The 17,965-nt window shown below is 38.8% G+C and overlaps 1 protein-coding gene across 2 annotated transcripts in view; it reads left to right on the top strand.

Moving 5' to 3' along the window:
- Positions 1-17,965, top strand: part of LOC128701300 (cyclin-L1) — a 77,956-nt gene that overhangs the window by 48,992 nt on the left and 10,999 nt on the right. For both annotated transcript variants that reach the window (XM_053794956.2, XM_053794957.2), the window contains exons 4-7: positions 227-347; positions 9,615-9,679; positions 12,485-12,689; positions 13,692-13,879. In XM_053794956.2, coding sequence (XP_053650931.2) covers positions 227-347; positions 9,615-9,679; positions 12,485-12,689; positions 13,692-13,879 — 579 coding nt within the window. The remainder of the gene's footprint in view (positions 1-226; positions 348-9,614; positions 9,680-12,484; positions 12,690-13,691; positions 13,880-17,965) is intronic.

The raw sequence follows: 17,965 nt of genomic DNA, 5'->3' as shown, positions 1-17,965 counted from the left end.
TTAAGGTTTGTGTGTAAATGTTCAGTGATTGAAGTGAATGTTTGGTGTTTTTATTGTAAAGTCATTATGGTCTGGTTGTGAGGTGTTGAATGCTAAATGTTCTGCCAGTACTGGAAATAAGTCATGGAAGCAGCTTGACTTATTTCATATAATAATAATTCAGTAAGAGAATGATGGGAAGGTATGATGTAATTCTAGTAGCCCACTAACAATGATATGATTACAGGACCATTCAACCTGTGATTCTAGACAGCAACTACATAGCCCTCAAGAATCAGGTCATCAAAGCTGAACGACGGCTTTTAAAGGAATTAGGATTCTGCTGTCACGTCAAGCATCCCCACAAGGTAAGAGCCTATTTTGAAACTCTCCACACAGGTGTGCTCCCAACCTATGCACTTGTATTCTCTGTACATGTAAGTTTTTAGTCATTCTCCTTTGCTGAAATTGCTCACATTCAGAGTTTTGCAGTCTTCTAAGTATATAAGGCTATAATTTCTCTATTAGTATATCAGAAAATCATTTCATTGTTTAAAGTGAACTATTTGTATAGCTTGGGTGATGCAGTTAGTGGAATATGTGTATTTTTTTGCTTAAATATTGGTATATGCTTCAAGGCATATGGTTGCCAAAAATGATATACATGCCTAATAAATCTAGCTGTTTTTGCAGAATATAGAATATCATCTTCTTCACATTAGTAAGTAGTAGTGAGGTGCTAACACACTTGTAGTCTTATGAAATTGACATTAACACAACATGTGGTTTATGAAAAGATCTATACATAATTTTAAATAAAAATTACTTCTAAGTCCCTATAAGAGCACACAGCTAAATTAAGCATGCATGTACAAGCACATATATATATATGTATATATATAGATGTACCCCTCTGGGTTTGCTTCTATTTTCTTAATAGTTCGTGTTCTTGTTTATTTCCTCTTATCTCCATGGAGAAGTGGAACAGAATTCTTCCTCTAAGCCATGCGTGTCATTAGAGGCAACTAACATGCTGGGAGCAAGGGGCTAGTAACCCCTTTTCCTGTATCCATTACTAAAGTTAAAAGGAGAAACTTACGTTTTTCTTTTTGGGCCGCCCTGCTTCAGTGGGATACAGCTGGCTTGTTAAGAGGAGGAGGAGGATAATTGAGAGAGAGTATACGTCTGGCTTGGAAACAAGGCATTGGGGTCAATCTAGGAAGGGTTGGAGGGAGAGTATAAAGGGGTTAAGTGGTAGGGGCTTGAACTTCCAATAGGCATGTTAGACTGAGGTGAGCAAAAACAAGTGATTTAAGGACTTGGTGCTGGAGTGTGAACATGGTGGCATTTAGGAAGGCACTTTAAGGGAAATTGGTTAGTCAGACTTTGTCTTGGAGGCAGGAAGTACAGTACCTGTATCTAATGGAGTAAGAATGTTATGATTCAGAGAGTCAGTTGCATTGTGGTGTGTGTGTGTTCACTATTGAATGAATGGTGATGAGCATTTCCTATTACAGTGGACCCCCGCATAACGATATTATTTCAATCCAGAAGTCTGTTTGGGTGCCGTTATAGACCGAATTTGTTCCCATAAGAAATATTGTGAATTAGATTAGTCCATTTCAGACCCCTAAAAATACACCTACAAAAGCACTTACAAAAATAAACTTACATAATTGGTCGAGTTGGGAGCTGATCGTTATCCGGGGGTCCACTGTATTTGGTTCATGCTACCTTGTAGAGGATGACTGAAATAAGCTTTGGAGAGAGTTTGAGGAAGCCAGTGTAATATATGTATAGTAAATATAAATATATAGTAATATATATATATATATATATGGTAGTAGTTAGTAGGAGGTTGGTAGACGGCAACCACCCAGGGAAGTACTACCGTCCTGCAGATGACTGTGAAACAAAAACCTGTAACTGTTTTGCATGATGGTAGGATTGCTGGTTTCTTTTTCTGTCTCATAAACACGCTAGATAACAGGGATATCTTGCTACTCCTACTTACACTTTGGTCACACTTCACAGACATGCACATGCATATATATATATACATACATCTAGGTTTTTCTCCTTTTTCTAAATAGCTCTTGTTCTTTTTTATTTCTTCTATTGTCCATGGGGAAGTGGAAAAGAATCTTTCCTCCGTAAGCCATGCGTGTCGTATGAGGCGACTAAAATGCCGGGAGCAATGGGCTAGTAACCCCTTCTCCTGTATACATTTACTAAAAAAGAGAAGAAGAAAAACTTTATAAAACTGGGATGCTTAAATGTGCATGGATGTAGTGCGGATGACAAGAAACAGATGATTGCTGATGTTATGAATGAAAAGAAGTTGGATGTCCTGGCCCTAAGCGAAACAAAGCTGAAGGGGGTAGGAGAGTTTCAGTGGGGGGAAATAAATGGGATTAAATCTGGAGTATCTGAGAGAGTTAGAGCAAAGGAAGGGGTAGCAGTAATGTTAAATGATCAGTTATGGAAGGAGAAAAGAGAATATGAATGTGTAAATTCAAGAATTATGTGGATTAAAGTAAAGGTTGGATGCGAGAAGTGGGTCATAATAAGCGTGTATGCACCTGGAGAAGAGAGGAATGCAGAGGAGAGAGAGAGATTTTGGGAGATGTTAAGTGAATGTATAGGAGCCTTTGAACCAAGTGAGAGAGTAATTGTGGTAGGGGACCTGAATGCTAAAGTAGGAGAAACTTTTAGAGAGGGTGTGGTAGGTAAGTTTGGGGTGCCAGGTGTAAATGATAATGGGAGCCCTTTGATTGAACTTTGTATAGAAAGGGGTTTAGTTATAGGTAATACATATTTTAAGAAAAAGAGGATAAATAAGTATACACGATATGATGTAGGGCGAAATGACAGTAGTTTGTTGGATTATGTATTGGTAGATAAAAGACTGTTGAGTAGACTTCAGGATGTACATGTTTATAGAGGGGCCACAGATATATCAGATCACTTTCTAGTTGTAGCTACACTGAGAGTAAAAGGTAGATGGGATACAAGGAGAATAGAAGCATCAGGGAAGAGAGAGGTGAAGGTTTATAAACTAAAAGAGGAGGCAGTTAGGGTAAGATATAAACAGCTATTGGAGGATAGATGGGCTAATGAGAGCATAGGCAATGGGGTCGAAGAGGTATGGGGGTAGGTTTAAAAATGTAGTGTTAGAGTGTTCAGCAGAAGTTTGTGGTTACAGGAAAGTGGGTGCAGGAGGGAAGAGGAGCGATTGGTGGAATGATGATGTAAAGAGAGTAGTAAGGGAGAAAAAGTTAGCATATGAGAAGTTTTTACAAAGTAGAAGTGATGCAAGGAGGGAAGAGTATATGGAGAAAAAGAGAGAGGTTAAGAGAGTGGTGAAGCAATGTAAAAAGAGAGCAAATGAGAGAGTGGGTGAGATGTTATCAACAAATTTTGTTGAAAATAAGAAAAAGTTTTGGAGTGAGATTAACAAGTTAAGAAAGCCTAGAGAACAAATGGATTTGTCAGTTAAAAATAGGAGAGGAGAGTTATTAAATGGAGAGTTAGAGGTATTGGGAAGATGGAGGGAATATTTTGAGGAATTGTTAAATGTTGATGAAGATAGGGAAGCTGTGATTTCGTGTATAGGGCAAGGAGGAATAACATCTTGTAGGAGTGAGGAAGAGCCAGTTGTGAGTGTGGGGGAAGTTCGTGAGGCAGTAGGTAAAATGAAAGGGGGTAAGGCAGCCGGGATTGATGGGATAAAGATAGAAATGTTAAAAGCAGGTGGGGATATAGTTTTGGAGTGGTTGGTGCAATTATTTAATAAATGTATGGAAGAGGGTAAGGTACCTAGGGATTGGCAGAGAGCATGCATAGTTCCTTTGTATAAAGGCAAAGGGGATAAAAGAGAGTGCAAAAATTATAGGGGGATAAGTCTGTTGAGTGTACCTGGTAAAGTGTATGGTAGAGTTATAATTGAAAGAATTAAGAGTAAGACGGAGAATAGGATAGCAGATGAACAAGGAGGCTTTAGGAAAGGTAGGGGGGTGTGTGGACCAGGTGTTTACAGTGAAACATATAAGTGAACAGTATTTAGATAAGGCTAAAGAGGTCTTTGTGGCATTTATGGATTTGGAAAAGGCGTATGACAGGGTGGATAGGGGGGCAATGTGGCAGATGTTGCAATGTATGGTGTAGGAGGTAGGTTACTGAAAGCAGTGAAGAGTTTTTACGAGGATAGTGAGGCTCAAGTTAGAGTATGTAGGAAAGAGGGAAATTTTTTCCCAGTAAAAGTAGGCCTTAGACAAGGATGTGTGATGTCACCGTGGTTGTTTAATATATTTATAGATGGGGTTGTAAGAGAAGTAAATGCGAGGGTCTTGGAAAGAGGCGTGGAGTTAAAAGATAAAGAATCACACACAAAGTGGGAGTTGTCACAGCTGCTCTTTGCTGATGACACTGTGCTCTTGGGAGATTCTGAAGAGAAGTTGCAGAGATTGGTGGATGAATTTGGTAGGGTGTGCAAAAGAAGAAAATTAAAGGTGAATACAGGAAAGAGTAAGGTTATGAGGATAACAAAAAGATTAGGTGATGAAAGATTGAATATCAGATTGGAGGGAGAGAGTATGGAGGAGGTGAATGTATTCAGATATTTGGGAGTGGACGTGTCAGCGGATGGGTCTATGAAAGATGAGGTGAATCATAGAATTGATGAGGGAAAAAGAGTGAGTGGTGCACTTAGGAGTCTGTGGAGACAAAGAACTTTGTCCTTGGAGGCAAAGAGGGGAATGTATGAGAGTATAGTTTTACCAACGCTCTTATATGGGTGTGAAGCGTGGGTGACGAATGTTGCAGTGAGGAGAAGGCTGGAGGCAGTGGAGATGTCATGTCTGAGGGCAATGTGTGGTGTGAATATAATGCAGAGAATTCGTAGTTTGGAAGTTAGGAGGAGGTGCGGGATTACCAAAACTGTTGTCCAGAGGGCTGAGGAAGGGTTGTTGAAGTGGTTCGGACATGTAGAGAGAATGGAGCGAAACAGAATGACTTCAAGAGTGTATCAGTCTGTAGTGGAAGGAAGGCGGGGTAGGGGTCGGCCTAGGAAGGGTTGGAGGGAGGGGGTAAAGGAGGTTTTGTGTGCGAGGGACTTGGACTTCCAGCAGGCATGCGTGAGCGTGTTTGATAGGAGTGAATGGAGACAAATGGTTTTTAATACTTGACGTGCTGTTGGAGTGTGAGCAAAGTAACATTTATGAAGGGATTCAGGGAAACCGGCAGGCCGGACTTGAGTCCTGGAGATGGGAAGTACAGTGCCTGCACTCAGAAGGAGGGGTGTTAATGTTGCAGTTTAAAAACTGTAGTGTAAAGCACCCTTCTGGCAAGACAGTGATGGAGTGAATGATGGTGAAAGTTTTTCTTTTTCGGGCCCCCTGCCTTGGTGGGAATCGGCCAGTGTGATAATAAATAATAATAAAAATGTTTGGGACAGGAAAGAATGAGATCTCGTAGAATTAGCTGAGCTGGGAGTGAGGCAGTAAAGAAACTTATGAAAGAAAAACTGAGGCTAATAAGATGTATATATAGCAGGTGCTGACAGCAGCAAGGGAAAAAATTGTATCAGGTGCCCAAAAATTAGTAAGAAAACGTGTGTAGTGCCTTTATACATACGGAAAAGGGGAGGAAATAAGTTTTGAACATAGTTCCACATTAAGTGCATGGTAGAACAATAAGTGATACAGTAGACTGGCTGAAAAAAAAAAAAGTGGATTCATGAAGAATGTTTCACAGTGCCATGGCCGGAACATTACACAACTAACCTATAATTTGGAAATGTACACTGGAGTGTTTAGAGCTGTCCTGCACCATAATGAAATTTATGATTAGATATAGGATCATGTTTTCACCACCCCTTGTAATGGGTAACCCAAATGGGTTTTAGACTTTCCATAGTGTGTTGATAGTTTAACTTTTCTTCCATGCTCATGGTTTTGACATTGCGTTACACTGGTTCAGGATAAACTGAAATGGCATCAAATTTTTATTTTGAGTTTAAGGATGCAAGTAGGGAATTTTTGGAATGGATCATTCAATGGTGAAAAGATTAAATTGAAGTATGCAAGTCAAAGGTACTATTGCTTGTTGATTTCATGTTTTTTTTGAAGATGGGTAAATAATGTGGCATTGGTACTAATGTAAGGAGTAGTGGGTCATTTGTTGAATACTACAGGTTTTTACAACAGGAAGGAGGTACATGGCAGAGAATGAAGGAAATGAGTAGGATGGTCTCCAATAAGAGTGGAACTTGACAAGGATGTGTGATATCTACTTGGATGTTCTGTGTTTGTTGATAGAGTTGGGATAGTGCAGTCTTAAAATGTAATGGTAAAAATTTAAAGTGGACTGTCATTTGCGAGTTGAAAAGACTGCTGAAGTTGATAAAAATTTTGAGGGAACATTAATGATCAGTGAAAGAGTAGAGGTCAGAAGGAAGAAAATTAGAGGAAGGAACAGTGCGGTATATTTGTTTGAGACTAACTGTATCAGTTAACTTCTTCTTAACTGTGGCTTACCCAGGAAATAAAATTTCTGTGTGTGGGACAAGATTCTGAAGAAAAAAAAATTGAGTGGAATCTGATAAAAACAACCATTTTGTATTATTGAAGTTGGTCTAAATTGATGTGCTGTTGGTAACATCAGTGCTAAAGCCCCATTTAGATTTTCTAAATCAAATAAAGTGCAATTTTTCATGTTTTTATGCACTGGTTAACACTAAGTACAGTATTTTGCAATGAAAATATCCTGATTTCAAAAAAAAAAAAAAAAAAAAAAGTACTGTCAAAAGGTTGGGAAGCACACTGACTATAAATCTATAAAAAAAAATCATATCATATATATCTAATGTCATGCAACACTTTTTATTGGTTTTTATTTTCATATTAAAACTATTTCAAGGTATGATAATCCTCAAAATATGGCTTACGGCACAATGGTGTACCGCTATTTACAGATATACTGTATATCTGCTCACTTGCTTGGCTATGTAGCAGGAATAGTATCAGGGAAGCGTTCACCAGGTTATAGCCAAAATGGATCGTGTTCATTCCCAGTGCAGTGACATATTGGCTGAGCCTTCACTGGGTATTTTTCTGTTGTCTATCCTATGATAGATAAAAACAAATTGGCCAGTTGGGTTTGCATCCTGGTTTTACCTGGAACATATTGCATGCATTGAGCACTGCAACATCCAGCATATGAAAAACAATTACCATTTGGAGCTCATAACATTCCACAGATACAGTTTGCATATCTGATTTGTGTTCATATTGTAGTCATTGACTGTAAGTGGTGTCACAGTAGGTTCATCTGTTTGCCAGTCAGCTTTTCCCATTTCCTGGATTTGATGTCTGTGTATAGTTTGACAACATTTGTCTCATCACATCAAGATGCCATCATGTCATTGGTGTGCAATACACTTCATTGGTATCCAGGGATTTTGTGAATAATGGCATATGTTTTCTATTTTCTCTTGCTGTCCTGCACGTGTCTGTATAGTTCACTTTGAGGAAATCACAAAGAGAACGACTTGCGTACCAGTTATTGGTGAATAAGGTATGGCTCTTACCTAGATATAGCTCTATCATATTCCTCTCCAAACATGTCATGTTTGGAGAGGAATACTGTTTGCACAGTAACATCTAGCAGTATTCCAGTCATATCACAGGTAGTTGAATACCAAACAATGTCGTTTGTTTGAAGGAAAGTCGTGCTTTGAATAAATACAGACTCTTCTATGACAATGTTTTGTGTCGGATGAAAGTATTTGCCAAATTTGTTTCAGGTACACGTCGTTTCTCGTATTTTGTAGAGCAAATCATCTCTGGGATTGCTTTTATAAGAGAAATTCAAAATTTGCAGCAACAAGAGAAAGTGATCAATGGGCATGATTTTACTGAAAGCTGGTGCTTCTTTAAGGTTGTCTGTATTCCAGTACCTAGATATATTCTTGTGGGTGTGTGGCATCAGCATTAGTGTTTCAGAGAAGAAATACAGCTCTGCAACAGTAGTATCCTTCCACTTTTGAAGCTGTGATTTCAGTGAAACAAGAATTGGCTAACATGTACTTTTAATTATTTGTATGGAGAACAATAATCAACAGTGTGTCCTAGAAGAATAATTGAAAGCAGTCAAGTTCAATGGAATCATCTGTTATTGGATAGTTTGGCTGAATTTCAGTATTTTTTTTATCTGATTATGAAACATTTGGCACAAATGAGGTAGTTTCCTGCCAGTTCCACACCCTGATGGTCTGTGAGTATGTAATATTTGCCATTGATGCCATTGCTGGTGATGGTGTCACTGGGGATGTTATCATGGCTGATGGTTTCCCAGCTTGTTCTGGTGGTGGTGTCAATGGTGTTTGTGTTGGCATGGCTGGTGCTGTTGTCACCACTGTTGATGTCATAGCTGTTGTCCTATATGGTGCTGGTGTTACATGTGGTTTTCTGATATCAGTGAAAGCACTATCAGTGTCACTATCACCGTTTTACAATAGTATCATTGTCTAGATGTAACTTAAAGAAAAAAGTGGTTATAATCATAACCCTAATTTTTAAAGGGGTGGACCTTTAAGCCAGCAGAAGGCCTCAGTCAGATGACCAAGAGCTCCAACTGTGAATTTCTTGACAAATCTTACTTAACCCAACCTTGTCTAGATGTGTTGCTATAGAACAGTGAAACAGCACTTAAGTAAGACCCAGACCTAATGCAATACTGCATTGGTATTTATTTCCTGGGTAAATATTCTTTTATCACTAGCACTTGATTTGGTACCATCCTCCTTGTACATATATTTCTCTTCACTGTCATCAACCACTATCTAATTTTGGTAAAGAACCATTGGCATCTACTTTTGGCAAGACCAAAGATAAAAGGCACTTCTATATCTTGAGTTGAACTGCTCATTCCGCTATTGCTGTCCCCTTCAAAACTGGAAAATGGTCCTCCATTATCACCCTCAGTGTCATTAGTGTCTGGATTGAACAGTATTTCCTGGATTTCATTGTGAGAAAGGTTGGTGTGTTATCTAGCCATTGTGATCTTATGTTTATTGGGTGATACTACCCATAATACCCCATGCATACCCATGCAGCTTTGATTTTCTTCCTAGGAGACATGAGGTAGCTAGCGACCCAAATAACACAGATGTGGCCTAAAATAACACTGTGTGGCAAATTCGAGGTCTAGAAAAGTTGTGTACTAATACATAAGCTAAATCACAGTAGTGCAGAAACAGTTGGTGGAGTGCTGAGGGGTCATGAAAATAGTAATTTGTAACTGGGTGCAAAATGGTTTTGCATCAAAGTATAGAGACATGTATGCTTGAGTCATTGTAAAGAAGGTCTTTAAATTTTGCAGCATATTTGTGGGTGGAAAACAGTGTATGGTGCAAATATTATGTTTTAAATTAAAATGAAGAAATTGGAAGATTTTGTTGTTGGATAATTCAAGAGTAAAATTTTCTACACGTGTGTGTATAGGAAGCTTTGGAAATCTTAAGATTGCTGCCTCAGTTTTTTTTTCTCTATATATGTCATCTTTTACAATATTGCAACTTGATTATATTCATAGTCTCTGTGTAACTCTATTTTTGACACAATTTCTTCTTATAGATCATTATCATGTACCTGCGTCTGCTGGAGGCGGATGACAACCGCCGGCTGGCCCAGTCTTCATGGTGAGTGTCATGTATTTTAATATTACTGGCAGCTCCATCTCATTATCCTTATACCCATTTTTCTAAGCCTTATACAGCCCTCTTATATTCTCTCACTTCTTCTTGCTGAATTATCTTTTAATTAGCTTGTATCTGTCCTTTTTGCTTAAAGATTGAAAGATTCCTACTTAAGTTTTTGTTTATAATTTTTATTTTATCATTAAAAGATGGCTCCATTATTATCTACCCAATCTTAGGGTTTGTTTGTACTGTAGTAAGATGTGTGACAATGAATTAGTAGAATTATGATTTATGTTGAAACATGATGAAATGTGGTATTAATTATGAGTGGCTTAGATATTCCTATTATGTAATACCTTTTGACATGCTGGATGGAGCTACCAGTATCTTTTTTTTTTTTTCTTATTTTGTTTTCCAGTGGTTCGTGGTTTACATAAGGTGAAGATAGTGCGCTTGTTGGTTGAACAGAGGTGTTGAATAAAAGCTAACATAGTTGTACATCTTTATAGGAAATATTTTTAAATGCCCTGGAAGTAGTTAAAAAGCACAAATCCATCCTACTTTTATTTATTATTTTTTTTTTTTATGTTTTTATGATATTCAGTTAGTGGCGAGTTTGTCAATCGACTGTACAGTACTATCTTCACCTAAAGGTTACACTGCCCTGTGCTTGGCTTCACCTGAATATGGTCATGACATGGCAACCACAGAAGAACTGATATCTTTTGTCAGATAAGGATTCACTATTGGCTCTGCACCTCTTATTTTGAAAGCTGTACTATAGAATTGCCTCCTCTTATGACAGCTATGACATTTGGTGACCAATATATAAATCATTTATGTAAAGTGCTTCAGAATACTATTGGTCCAGTTTTCACTGCATCATATAGTAGATTGTCATGAGCAAACCTTTAAAGGGGAAATATCAAATAGATATGAAGATACCCTAGAGTCTGTTGTCCTGAGTTGAGACAATTACTATAATGCAAATTTCTTTCCAAACTTGACTTGTGTTGTCAACTCAGACATGTCAACTTTGGTTTAACTTTTGGATCTTGAGAACCTAGGTGTTACTTTAACATGAATCATACGGCCTGTTTAAGATTTTAGGACCTCGGTAATGTAAAATGTGGTCTTTGGGTTTTTTTCATTGTCTGTTGAGACAGATTTTAAGTTGAATCAGTGTCACATTTTGTTTAAAACTAAGGCAAACAGTTGATGGCTCACTTTGTGGTACCAGGCACAAGAAATTAAAAAAGGTTACTTTCTCCTCTTCCTCTTTAAAGATTTATGATGCAGTGTTTTTTAAATTGTTTATTTTTAAAAAAAGGGTATATACAAGTTTTAATCATTTGAATGTTGAATGAAAAATGTGTGCACACTTACTAATTTAAACTTTTGGTAGTTATTTACTGAAAGAGTCTGAATTATATCATTTTTTTATTTCAGAAATTGTCAGCGATTTTTAATTTGTTGCTCAAATTGCATACAAGTGAAATTGTATGATTACCAAATGAGGTGCTAATTACTCAAAAAAAAGATGTTTTGATTGCACAATATTAATGTAAGGTTTTGTTCCATCTCAGAGGAAGGTGGGGCAAGGTAAGTAGTGTTGGTGAGACCAGCACTGCCCCTGCGCCCTCCATCATCACCACCACCACCACAACCACCTTGACCTTCAGCTCCACCACCACCACCTTCCCCTCTGCTAGCGCGGCTGGCATGTGACGTGTAGTCTGGCTGGGCCCCTGTCACTCTGGGCTCCCCTTCGGTCGTGTGTGGTGGCGCCGTGGGTGGTGTCTGCCGGGGTACCTCTAGCAGGCAGAGTTGACTCCCCAGCAACTCCCTCTTAGGCTCTGCCGTGCCTGCCTGGCCTACAGCTACCACACACACAGCGGCTTATTATTGACTTTATGTAGCTCCAGCCATTAATTGTGAATGTAATAGTTCAGTAGTAAAGCCATAGTCATCAAGTGATAACTGTTAGCATCAAGGTGTTAAACAATCACTGACAAACGTATATTTCTCTCACTAAGAAAGGTGCTTTCAATACTTTTTAAAAGCTGAGGAATTGTTTAAAGTTAATGTACATGCGTCACTTTTTTTTTTATAGGTAATAAGTAACATCTGGCTGAGAGTATTGCAGGGATTGCATGCAGATGGCTCATGGACAAGACATACATATTCCAAAAAAGTGAAAAGTGCGTAATATTGCTTTGCCTCTAAATAGTCTGTCACTTAGTGTGGAGCTTTATCACAATATGGAAACTTGCATAAATGACTTGAAATTTTCTTAGTAGTGGAAGTGGTGACAGTGGCTGTGCCAGCACAACTGGTGAAGAGAAGGACTATTGTGGTGCAGCGATGGGTTGGGGTGGAATACCATGCACTAAACTCTCTTTGCAGGTGTTGAGATTCCACATAATTAAAGGAGTGTGTGGGGCCAGCCAGTCTCCTGATCGTAACATGCAGCAGCAAAGCAAGGATGGGAAAAGAAAGGAAAGGATGAGGTAGAAGGGAAATGAGGAGGGTCAGGTTGAACAGGTGGAGGATGGGCAGCCAGCAGTGGGCTTCTTCACGTCTCCAGGGTCTTTAATTCACTCGTTGTTTTCTGGTTTGTATATCCTATTCAAGGAAGCAACCATGGAACATGTACCTAGGGGAAGGATAAACTGTTGTGAAGTGTCTTCATGTGATTATAATTTGAGCAGCTTCACTGCATTCTTTTGTTGTGCCTGGTAGCCATCAACTACTATTGCCTCTAGGAGGCAACATATCCCCCAGCATGTTGTATTTCTTCAACAGGAACTACATGAATGATGCCCTTCGGACAGATGTATTTGTACGCTACAGTCCAGAGACAATTGCTTGTGCGTGTATCTGGCTTGCTGCCCGGTTATTGAAAGTGGCTCTTCCTGAACAGCCTCCTTGGTACCTGGTCTTAAGAGTCTCTCAAGAGTGCATTGAGGATGTAGCTGCTTCTATACTTAGACTCTACACTAGGAAGAAGGCAAGTATATGTGCAGTATGTAGATTAAATCATTCTTTTGATTTGACCATGATGTATTATTGGCTTCCTGTATATATCAAGCCCCTAACACACTTGTAGTAGGTTATAGATATTTGAGCCTTGTAAATGGGTATTTCATTCATATTGCAATTTTCCTTGTCTACCATGCTTGTTATACAGTAAACCCCCTCATAACATGTAAATTACATTCTCTTGAATCTATGTTACTTTAAACTGTGTTACACAAATTGAAGAACATTTCAATGTTAACTCCCACCCTCCTATCCCTTAGAATTCTAAGAGTTTCTTTGTCTTCAACACTGAAATAGATTCACAGTTTTTAGTTTCCTTAGTTAATCTCCTGAAACAAGATAGGGGGATGAAATATCCCAAAATATTTCATAAACACTGTTTATGTATGTTTGGAGTGACATCTGAAGTGTCATATGTGCATGCCTCTGCAAAGACTAAGATTGTGTGTGAATGATAGTTTTTTTTTTTTTTTTTTTTTTTTTTTTTTTTTTTTTTTTTTTTTTTTTTTTTTTTTTTTTTTTTTTTGTCACCCTGCCATGGTGGGAGATGGCCAGCATGTTAAAAAAAAAAAAATGAGGGAGGTACAAAATACTTCCAGAATGCAGTTAAGGTAGTGGTGGATGACTCATGGAAGGAGCTAACCTTGTGGTGCCTAAGTTTAGTCAGGAGAAACATTCTTTGGTTTTCAAATTTCATAAGTAGCTTAATGCATCTAGAGTATGTAGTAGCTATTTTGCATATTTGCCTTTTTTTTTTTTTTTTTTTTTCTTTTTCTTTTCTTTTCTTTTCTTTTCTTTTTTAACTATCGTACAATATCAAGATTTTCGCTTGGTGCCAAATTTTTGGGATGTCCCTCTTAAAGACGTATTGCCAGAAAATTTTACTGCAAGAAGTTCTATGGAGATAGGGTTTATTTTACTGAGATAATTGGATTTTGTCACAAGTTGTAATATTACAATTTTGTTGCAGGTTAAATTGGAAGTTTTGGAAACAAAAGTTGAGGAGATTCGCAGAGAACAGCAGGAGGCAAGATTACGCAGCAAAGCTGTGGCATCATTAACAACACCACAGACTAACACTCATTTTAGTCCTGTATCTCATAATAATTCACCTAATAAAACCTCACCAACACACAAGCGTTCTTCCTCACCAGAGAGGTAAGTACCTGCGCTTTGAAGGATGGGTGGGGTTGTTAGTCAGAGATTCATCTGAATTGTGATGTCAGCACACTTATGGAAAGTGATAGACTGAATGATGGTGAATGTGTTTTCTTCTTTGGGTCACCTTGCCTTAGCAGATGGCCATTTGATTTTGTGCATTGGGCAGGGAAGTACAGCATTTTTAGGAGTGAGGAAGAATTAGACAGTAGTGTTTGGAAGGTGCACGAGGTAGTGGGTAGAGTGAAAAGGGGTATAGCACCTGGGAGAGATAAGATTAAGACAAAAGTGTATTAAATCAGTTGGGGATATACAGTGGAACCTCGGTTTTCGTTTTTAATTCATTCCAGAGAGTCTGACAAAATCCAAATTGGACAAAAACTAAAGCAATGTTTCCCATACGAAATGATGTAAATCCAATTAATCCGTTCCAGACACCCAAAAATATCAACAAAAGAGTTTTTATGAGGATAGTGCGGCTCAGGTTAGGGTGTGTAGAAGAGAGGGAGACTACTTCATGGTAAAAGTAGGTCTTAGACAGGGATGTGTAATGTCACCATGGTTGTCTAATATATTTATAGATGGGGTTGTAAAAGAAGTAAATGCTAGGGTGTTCAGGAGAGGGGTGGGATTAAATTATGGAGAATTAAATACAAAATGGGAAGTGACAGTTACTTTTTGCTGATGATACTGTGCTTATGGGAGATTCTAAAGAAAAATTGCAAAGGTTAGTGGATGAATTTGGGAGTGTGTGTAAAGGTAGAAAGTTGAAAGTGAACATAAAAAAGAGTTAGGTGATGAGAGTATCAAATAATTTAGATAAGGAAATATTGGATATCAATTTGGGGAGGAGTATGGAAGAAGTGAATGTTTTCAGATATTTGGGAGTTGACGTGTCAGCAGATAGATTTATGAAGGATGAGGTTAATCATAGAATTGATAGGGAAAAAAGGTGAGTGGTACATTGAGGTATATGTGGAGGCAAAAAATGTTATCTATGGAGGCAAAGAAGGGAATGTATGAAAGTATAGTAGTACCAACACTCGTATATAGGTGTGAAGCTTGGGTTGTAAATGCTGCAGCGAGGAGACGGTTGGAGGCAGTGGAGATGTCCTGTCTAAGGGCAATATGTGGTGTAAATATTACGCAGAAAATTCTGAGTGTGGAAATTAGGAGGTGTGGAGTTAATAAAAGTATTAGTCAGAGGGCTGAAGAGGGTTTGTTGAGATGAATGGTTTGAAAAACCGACAAGTTGAAGATTGAGACACTTATGCAGATGGGTTAACGTTTCGCCACAAATCAGTCCAATACAAAGAGGAATAAGGAGAGGAGGAGAATGAGTAATCAGTCCCTCAACCTGGAGTCGATGTGGTCCATCAATCTTGTGTACATTCTACAAGATTGATGGACTGAACACATCGACTCCAGGTTGAGGGACTGATTACCTCATTCTCCTCCTCTCCTTACGCCTTCCTCTTTGTATTGGACTGATGAAGCCACTGTGTGGCGAAACGTTTCCTGAATAAAGATTCCCATATGCTGCATAAGTGTCTCAATCTCCATCAGGGTTTGTTGAGGTGGTTTGGTCATTTAGAATGGATCAAAGTAGAATGACGTGAAGAGCGTATAAATCTGTAGGGGAAGGAAGGCGGGGTAGGGGTCGTCCTCGAAAAGGTTGGAGGGAGGGGGTAAAGGAGATGTTGCGGGTGAGGAGTTTGGACTTCCAGCAAGCTTGCGTGAGCATGTTAAGATAGGAGTGAATGGAGATAATTGGTATTTGGGACCTGATGAGCTGTTGGCGTGTGAGCAGGGTAATATTTAGTGAAGGGATTCAGGGAAACCGCTAATTTTATATAACCGGACTTGAGTCCTGGAAATGGGAAGTACAATGCCTGCACTCTAAAGGAGGGATTTGGGATATTGGCAGTTTGGAGAGATATACAGTGGACCCCCGGTTAACGATATTTTTTCAATCCAGAAGTATGTTCAGGTGCCAGTACTGACTGAATTTGTTCCCATAAGGAATATTGTGAAGTAGATTAGTCCGTTTCAGACCCCCAAACATACACGTACAAACGCACTTACATAAATACACTTACATAATTGGTCGCATTCGGAGGTGATCGTTATGCGGGGGTCCACTGTATTGTGTATTTTTATACGTATATACTTCTAAACTGTTGTATTCTGGGCACCTCTGCAAAAACAGTGATTGTGTGAGTGAGGTGAAAGTGTTGAATGATGAAAGTATTTTCTTTTTGGGTCACCATGCCTCGGTGGGAGACTGCCGACTTGTTAAAAAAAAAAAAATAGGGAATAAGTAGTTTTACATACAGAAAAAAAGGAGAAATAAATATAAAGCACTAATTTTAATGGATAAATGAATATTTAAACAAGTTTTACCTTTATTGAAGACTCTCATTGGCGTATGGAAGACGACAAGGAGGGGAGATGGAGGAGAGCTTAGTGTTTGGAAGGGAAATCCCCTTCCATTAGGACTTCAGGTATCAAGTCCCTACCCGGGGTTACTTCCCTTCTTTGTCTTTTACTGGCACTAGGACCAGCTTGAGAGTCACGGTACCCCTGTCACAAAACAACTTTTCAACATCTTCAATTTTTTGCGATCTCTGTTTCGTTAGCACACTTACGGCTTTCCCAACATCAGATGGAATTGATCGTTGATGAGGACTTCCCATAAATCCTGGCAAGATTGACTGCACGTATGCCACTTTCATACTTTTCTACAAGTTCTTTCTTGAATTCTACCGTGTTTCTCACCTTTATCAAAGGGCTGGCACTCAGAACCTTCTTTGGCCCCATGGTGGCTTATTTAGCAGTCGCACTCAATAAACAAGCACAAAAAGTGATTGATTATTACGAAATGTTTCATATGAATGTTCAGGGTAACGTTCACTTGACAAGAAACAAAGCCAGACTGACTCAAAATGCGTGCATGGGATGCTTTGTGTGGGTGCGGGCACACGGACACATTCAGTACGGCGGACAAAAACCAAGGTGATGAATGAAAACTGGGATAGTATTTTGATGAAAAAAGTCATCGAAAACCAAATTCAACGAAACTTAGGGCAAACGAAAACCAAGGTTCCACTGTAGTTTGAGTGGTTAGTGCATTTGTTCAATATACAGTATTCATGTAAGGGAGTGGTGACAGTGCCTAGGGATTGGCAAAAAACATGAATAGTTCTTTTGTGCAAGGGAATGGAGAAAAAAAAAAAGTTAAGAATTATAACGAATAAGCCTATTGAGTCTACTGGGTGAAATACTTGGCAGCGGTGTGGCAAGACTCATGAATTTGTAATAACAAACAAATGCGTAACAGGCGAGTTTTAGGACTTGTTTGGCATGGGTTTAAGCCCCACTCATTCCATGATTCGAGTTGCAAGAATTATGGGTAAGACAGAAAGTAAGACTGCAGAGGAACGGGGACGTTTTAGGAAGGGTAAGGAATGTGTGGACCAAGTTTTTACATTGAAGCATATACGTGAACAATACCTAAAGATAACTGACATTTCATTGCAGTTATGGGTTTAGAAAGGACATGCTTAAGTGAGCATGTTATGTAGGAGAGAGTGGAGGCAAGTGGTTTTATTTATTTGACTTGCTGTTCAAGAGTGAGCAGGGTAACAGTATTCAGGGTAAACTGGTTAGCTGGGCTCGGGTTCTGGAGGTGGAAAGTAGTGCCTGCATGCTGAAGGAGGGGTGGGATGTTCCAGTTTGGAGGTTCATTCAATCTTTCATGTGAGTGTGCACCAGGCAAGACTAACCGAATGAAGGATGGTGCAATCGTTTTCACTTCTTTCGGGTCGTTGTACCTTGGTGGGAGATGGACAGTAGGTTAAAAAAAATAGATGTATGTACTGGTATAAACTTTAACACATATAGTAATTTAAATCATGCTTCATTTTTTTTTTTTTTTTTAACAAGTCGGCCATCTCCCACCGAGGCAGGGTGACCCAAAAAAGAAAGAAAATTCCCAAAAAGAAACTACTTTCATCATCATTCAACACTTTTACCACACTCGCACATTATCACTGTTTTTGCAGAGGTGCTCAGAATACAACAGTT

This window comes from Cherax quadricarinatus, chromosome 72 (genome assembly GCF_038502225.1).
Source record: "Cherax quadricarinatus isolate ZL_2023a chromosome 72, ASM3850222v1, whole genome shotgun sequence".
NCBI classification, from domain to species: Eukaryota; Metazoa; Arthropoda; class Malacostraca; order Decapoda; family Parastacidae; genus Cherax; species Cherax quadricarinatus.
The sequence above is the reverse complement of the archived record's forward strand: the minus strand, read 5'-3'. Positions and strand labels throughout refer to the sequence as shown.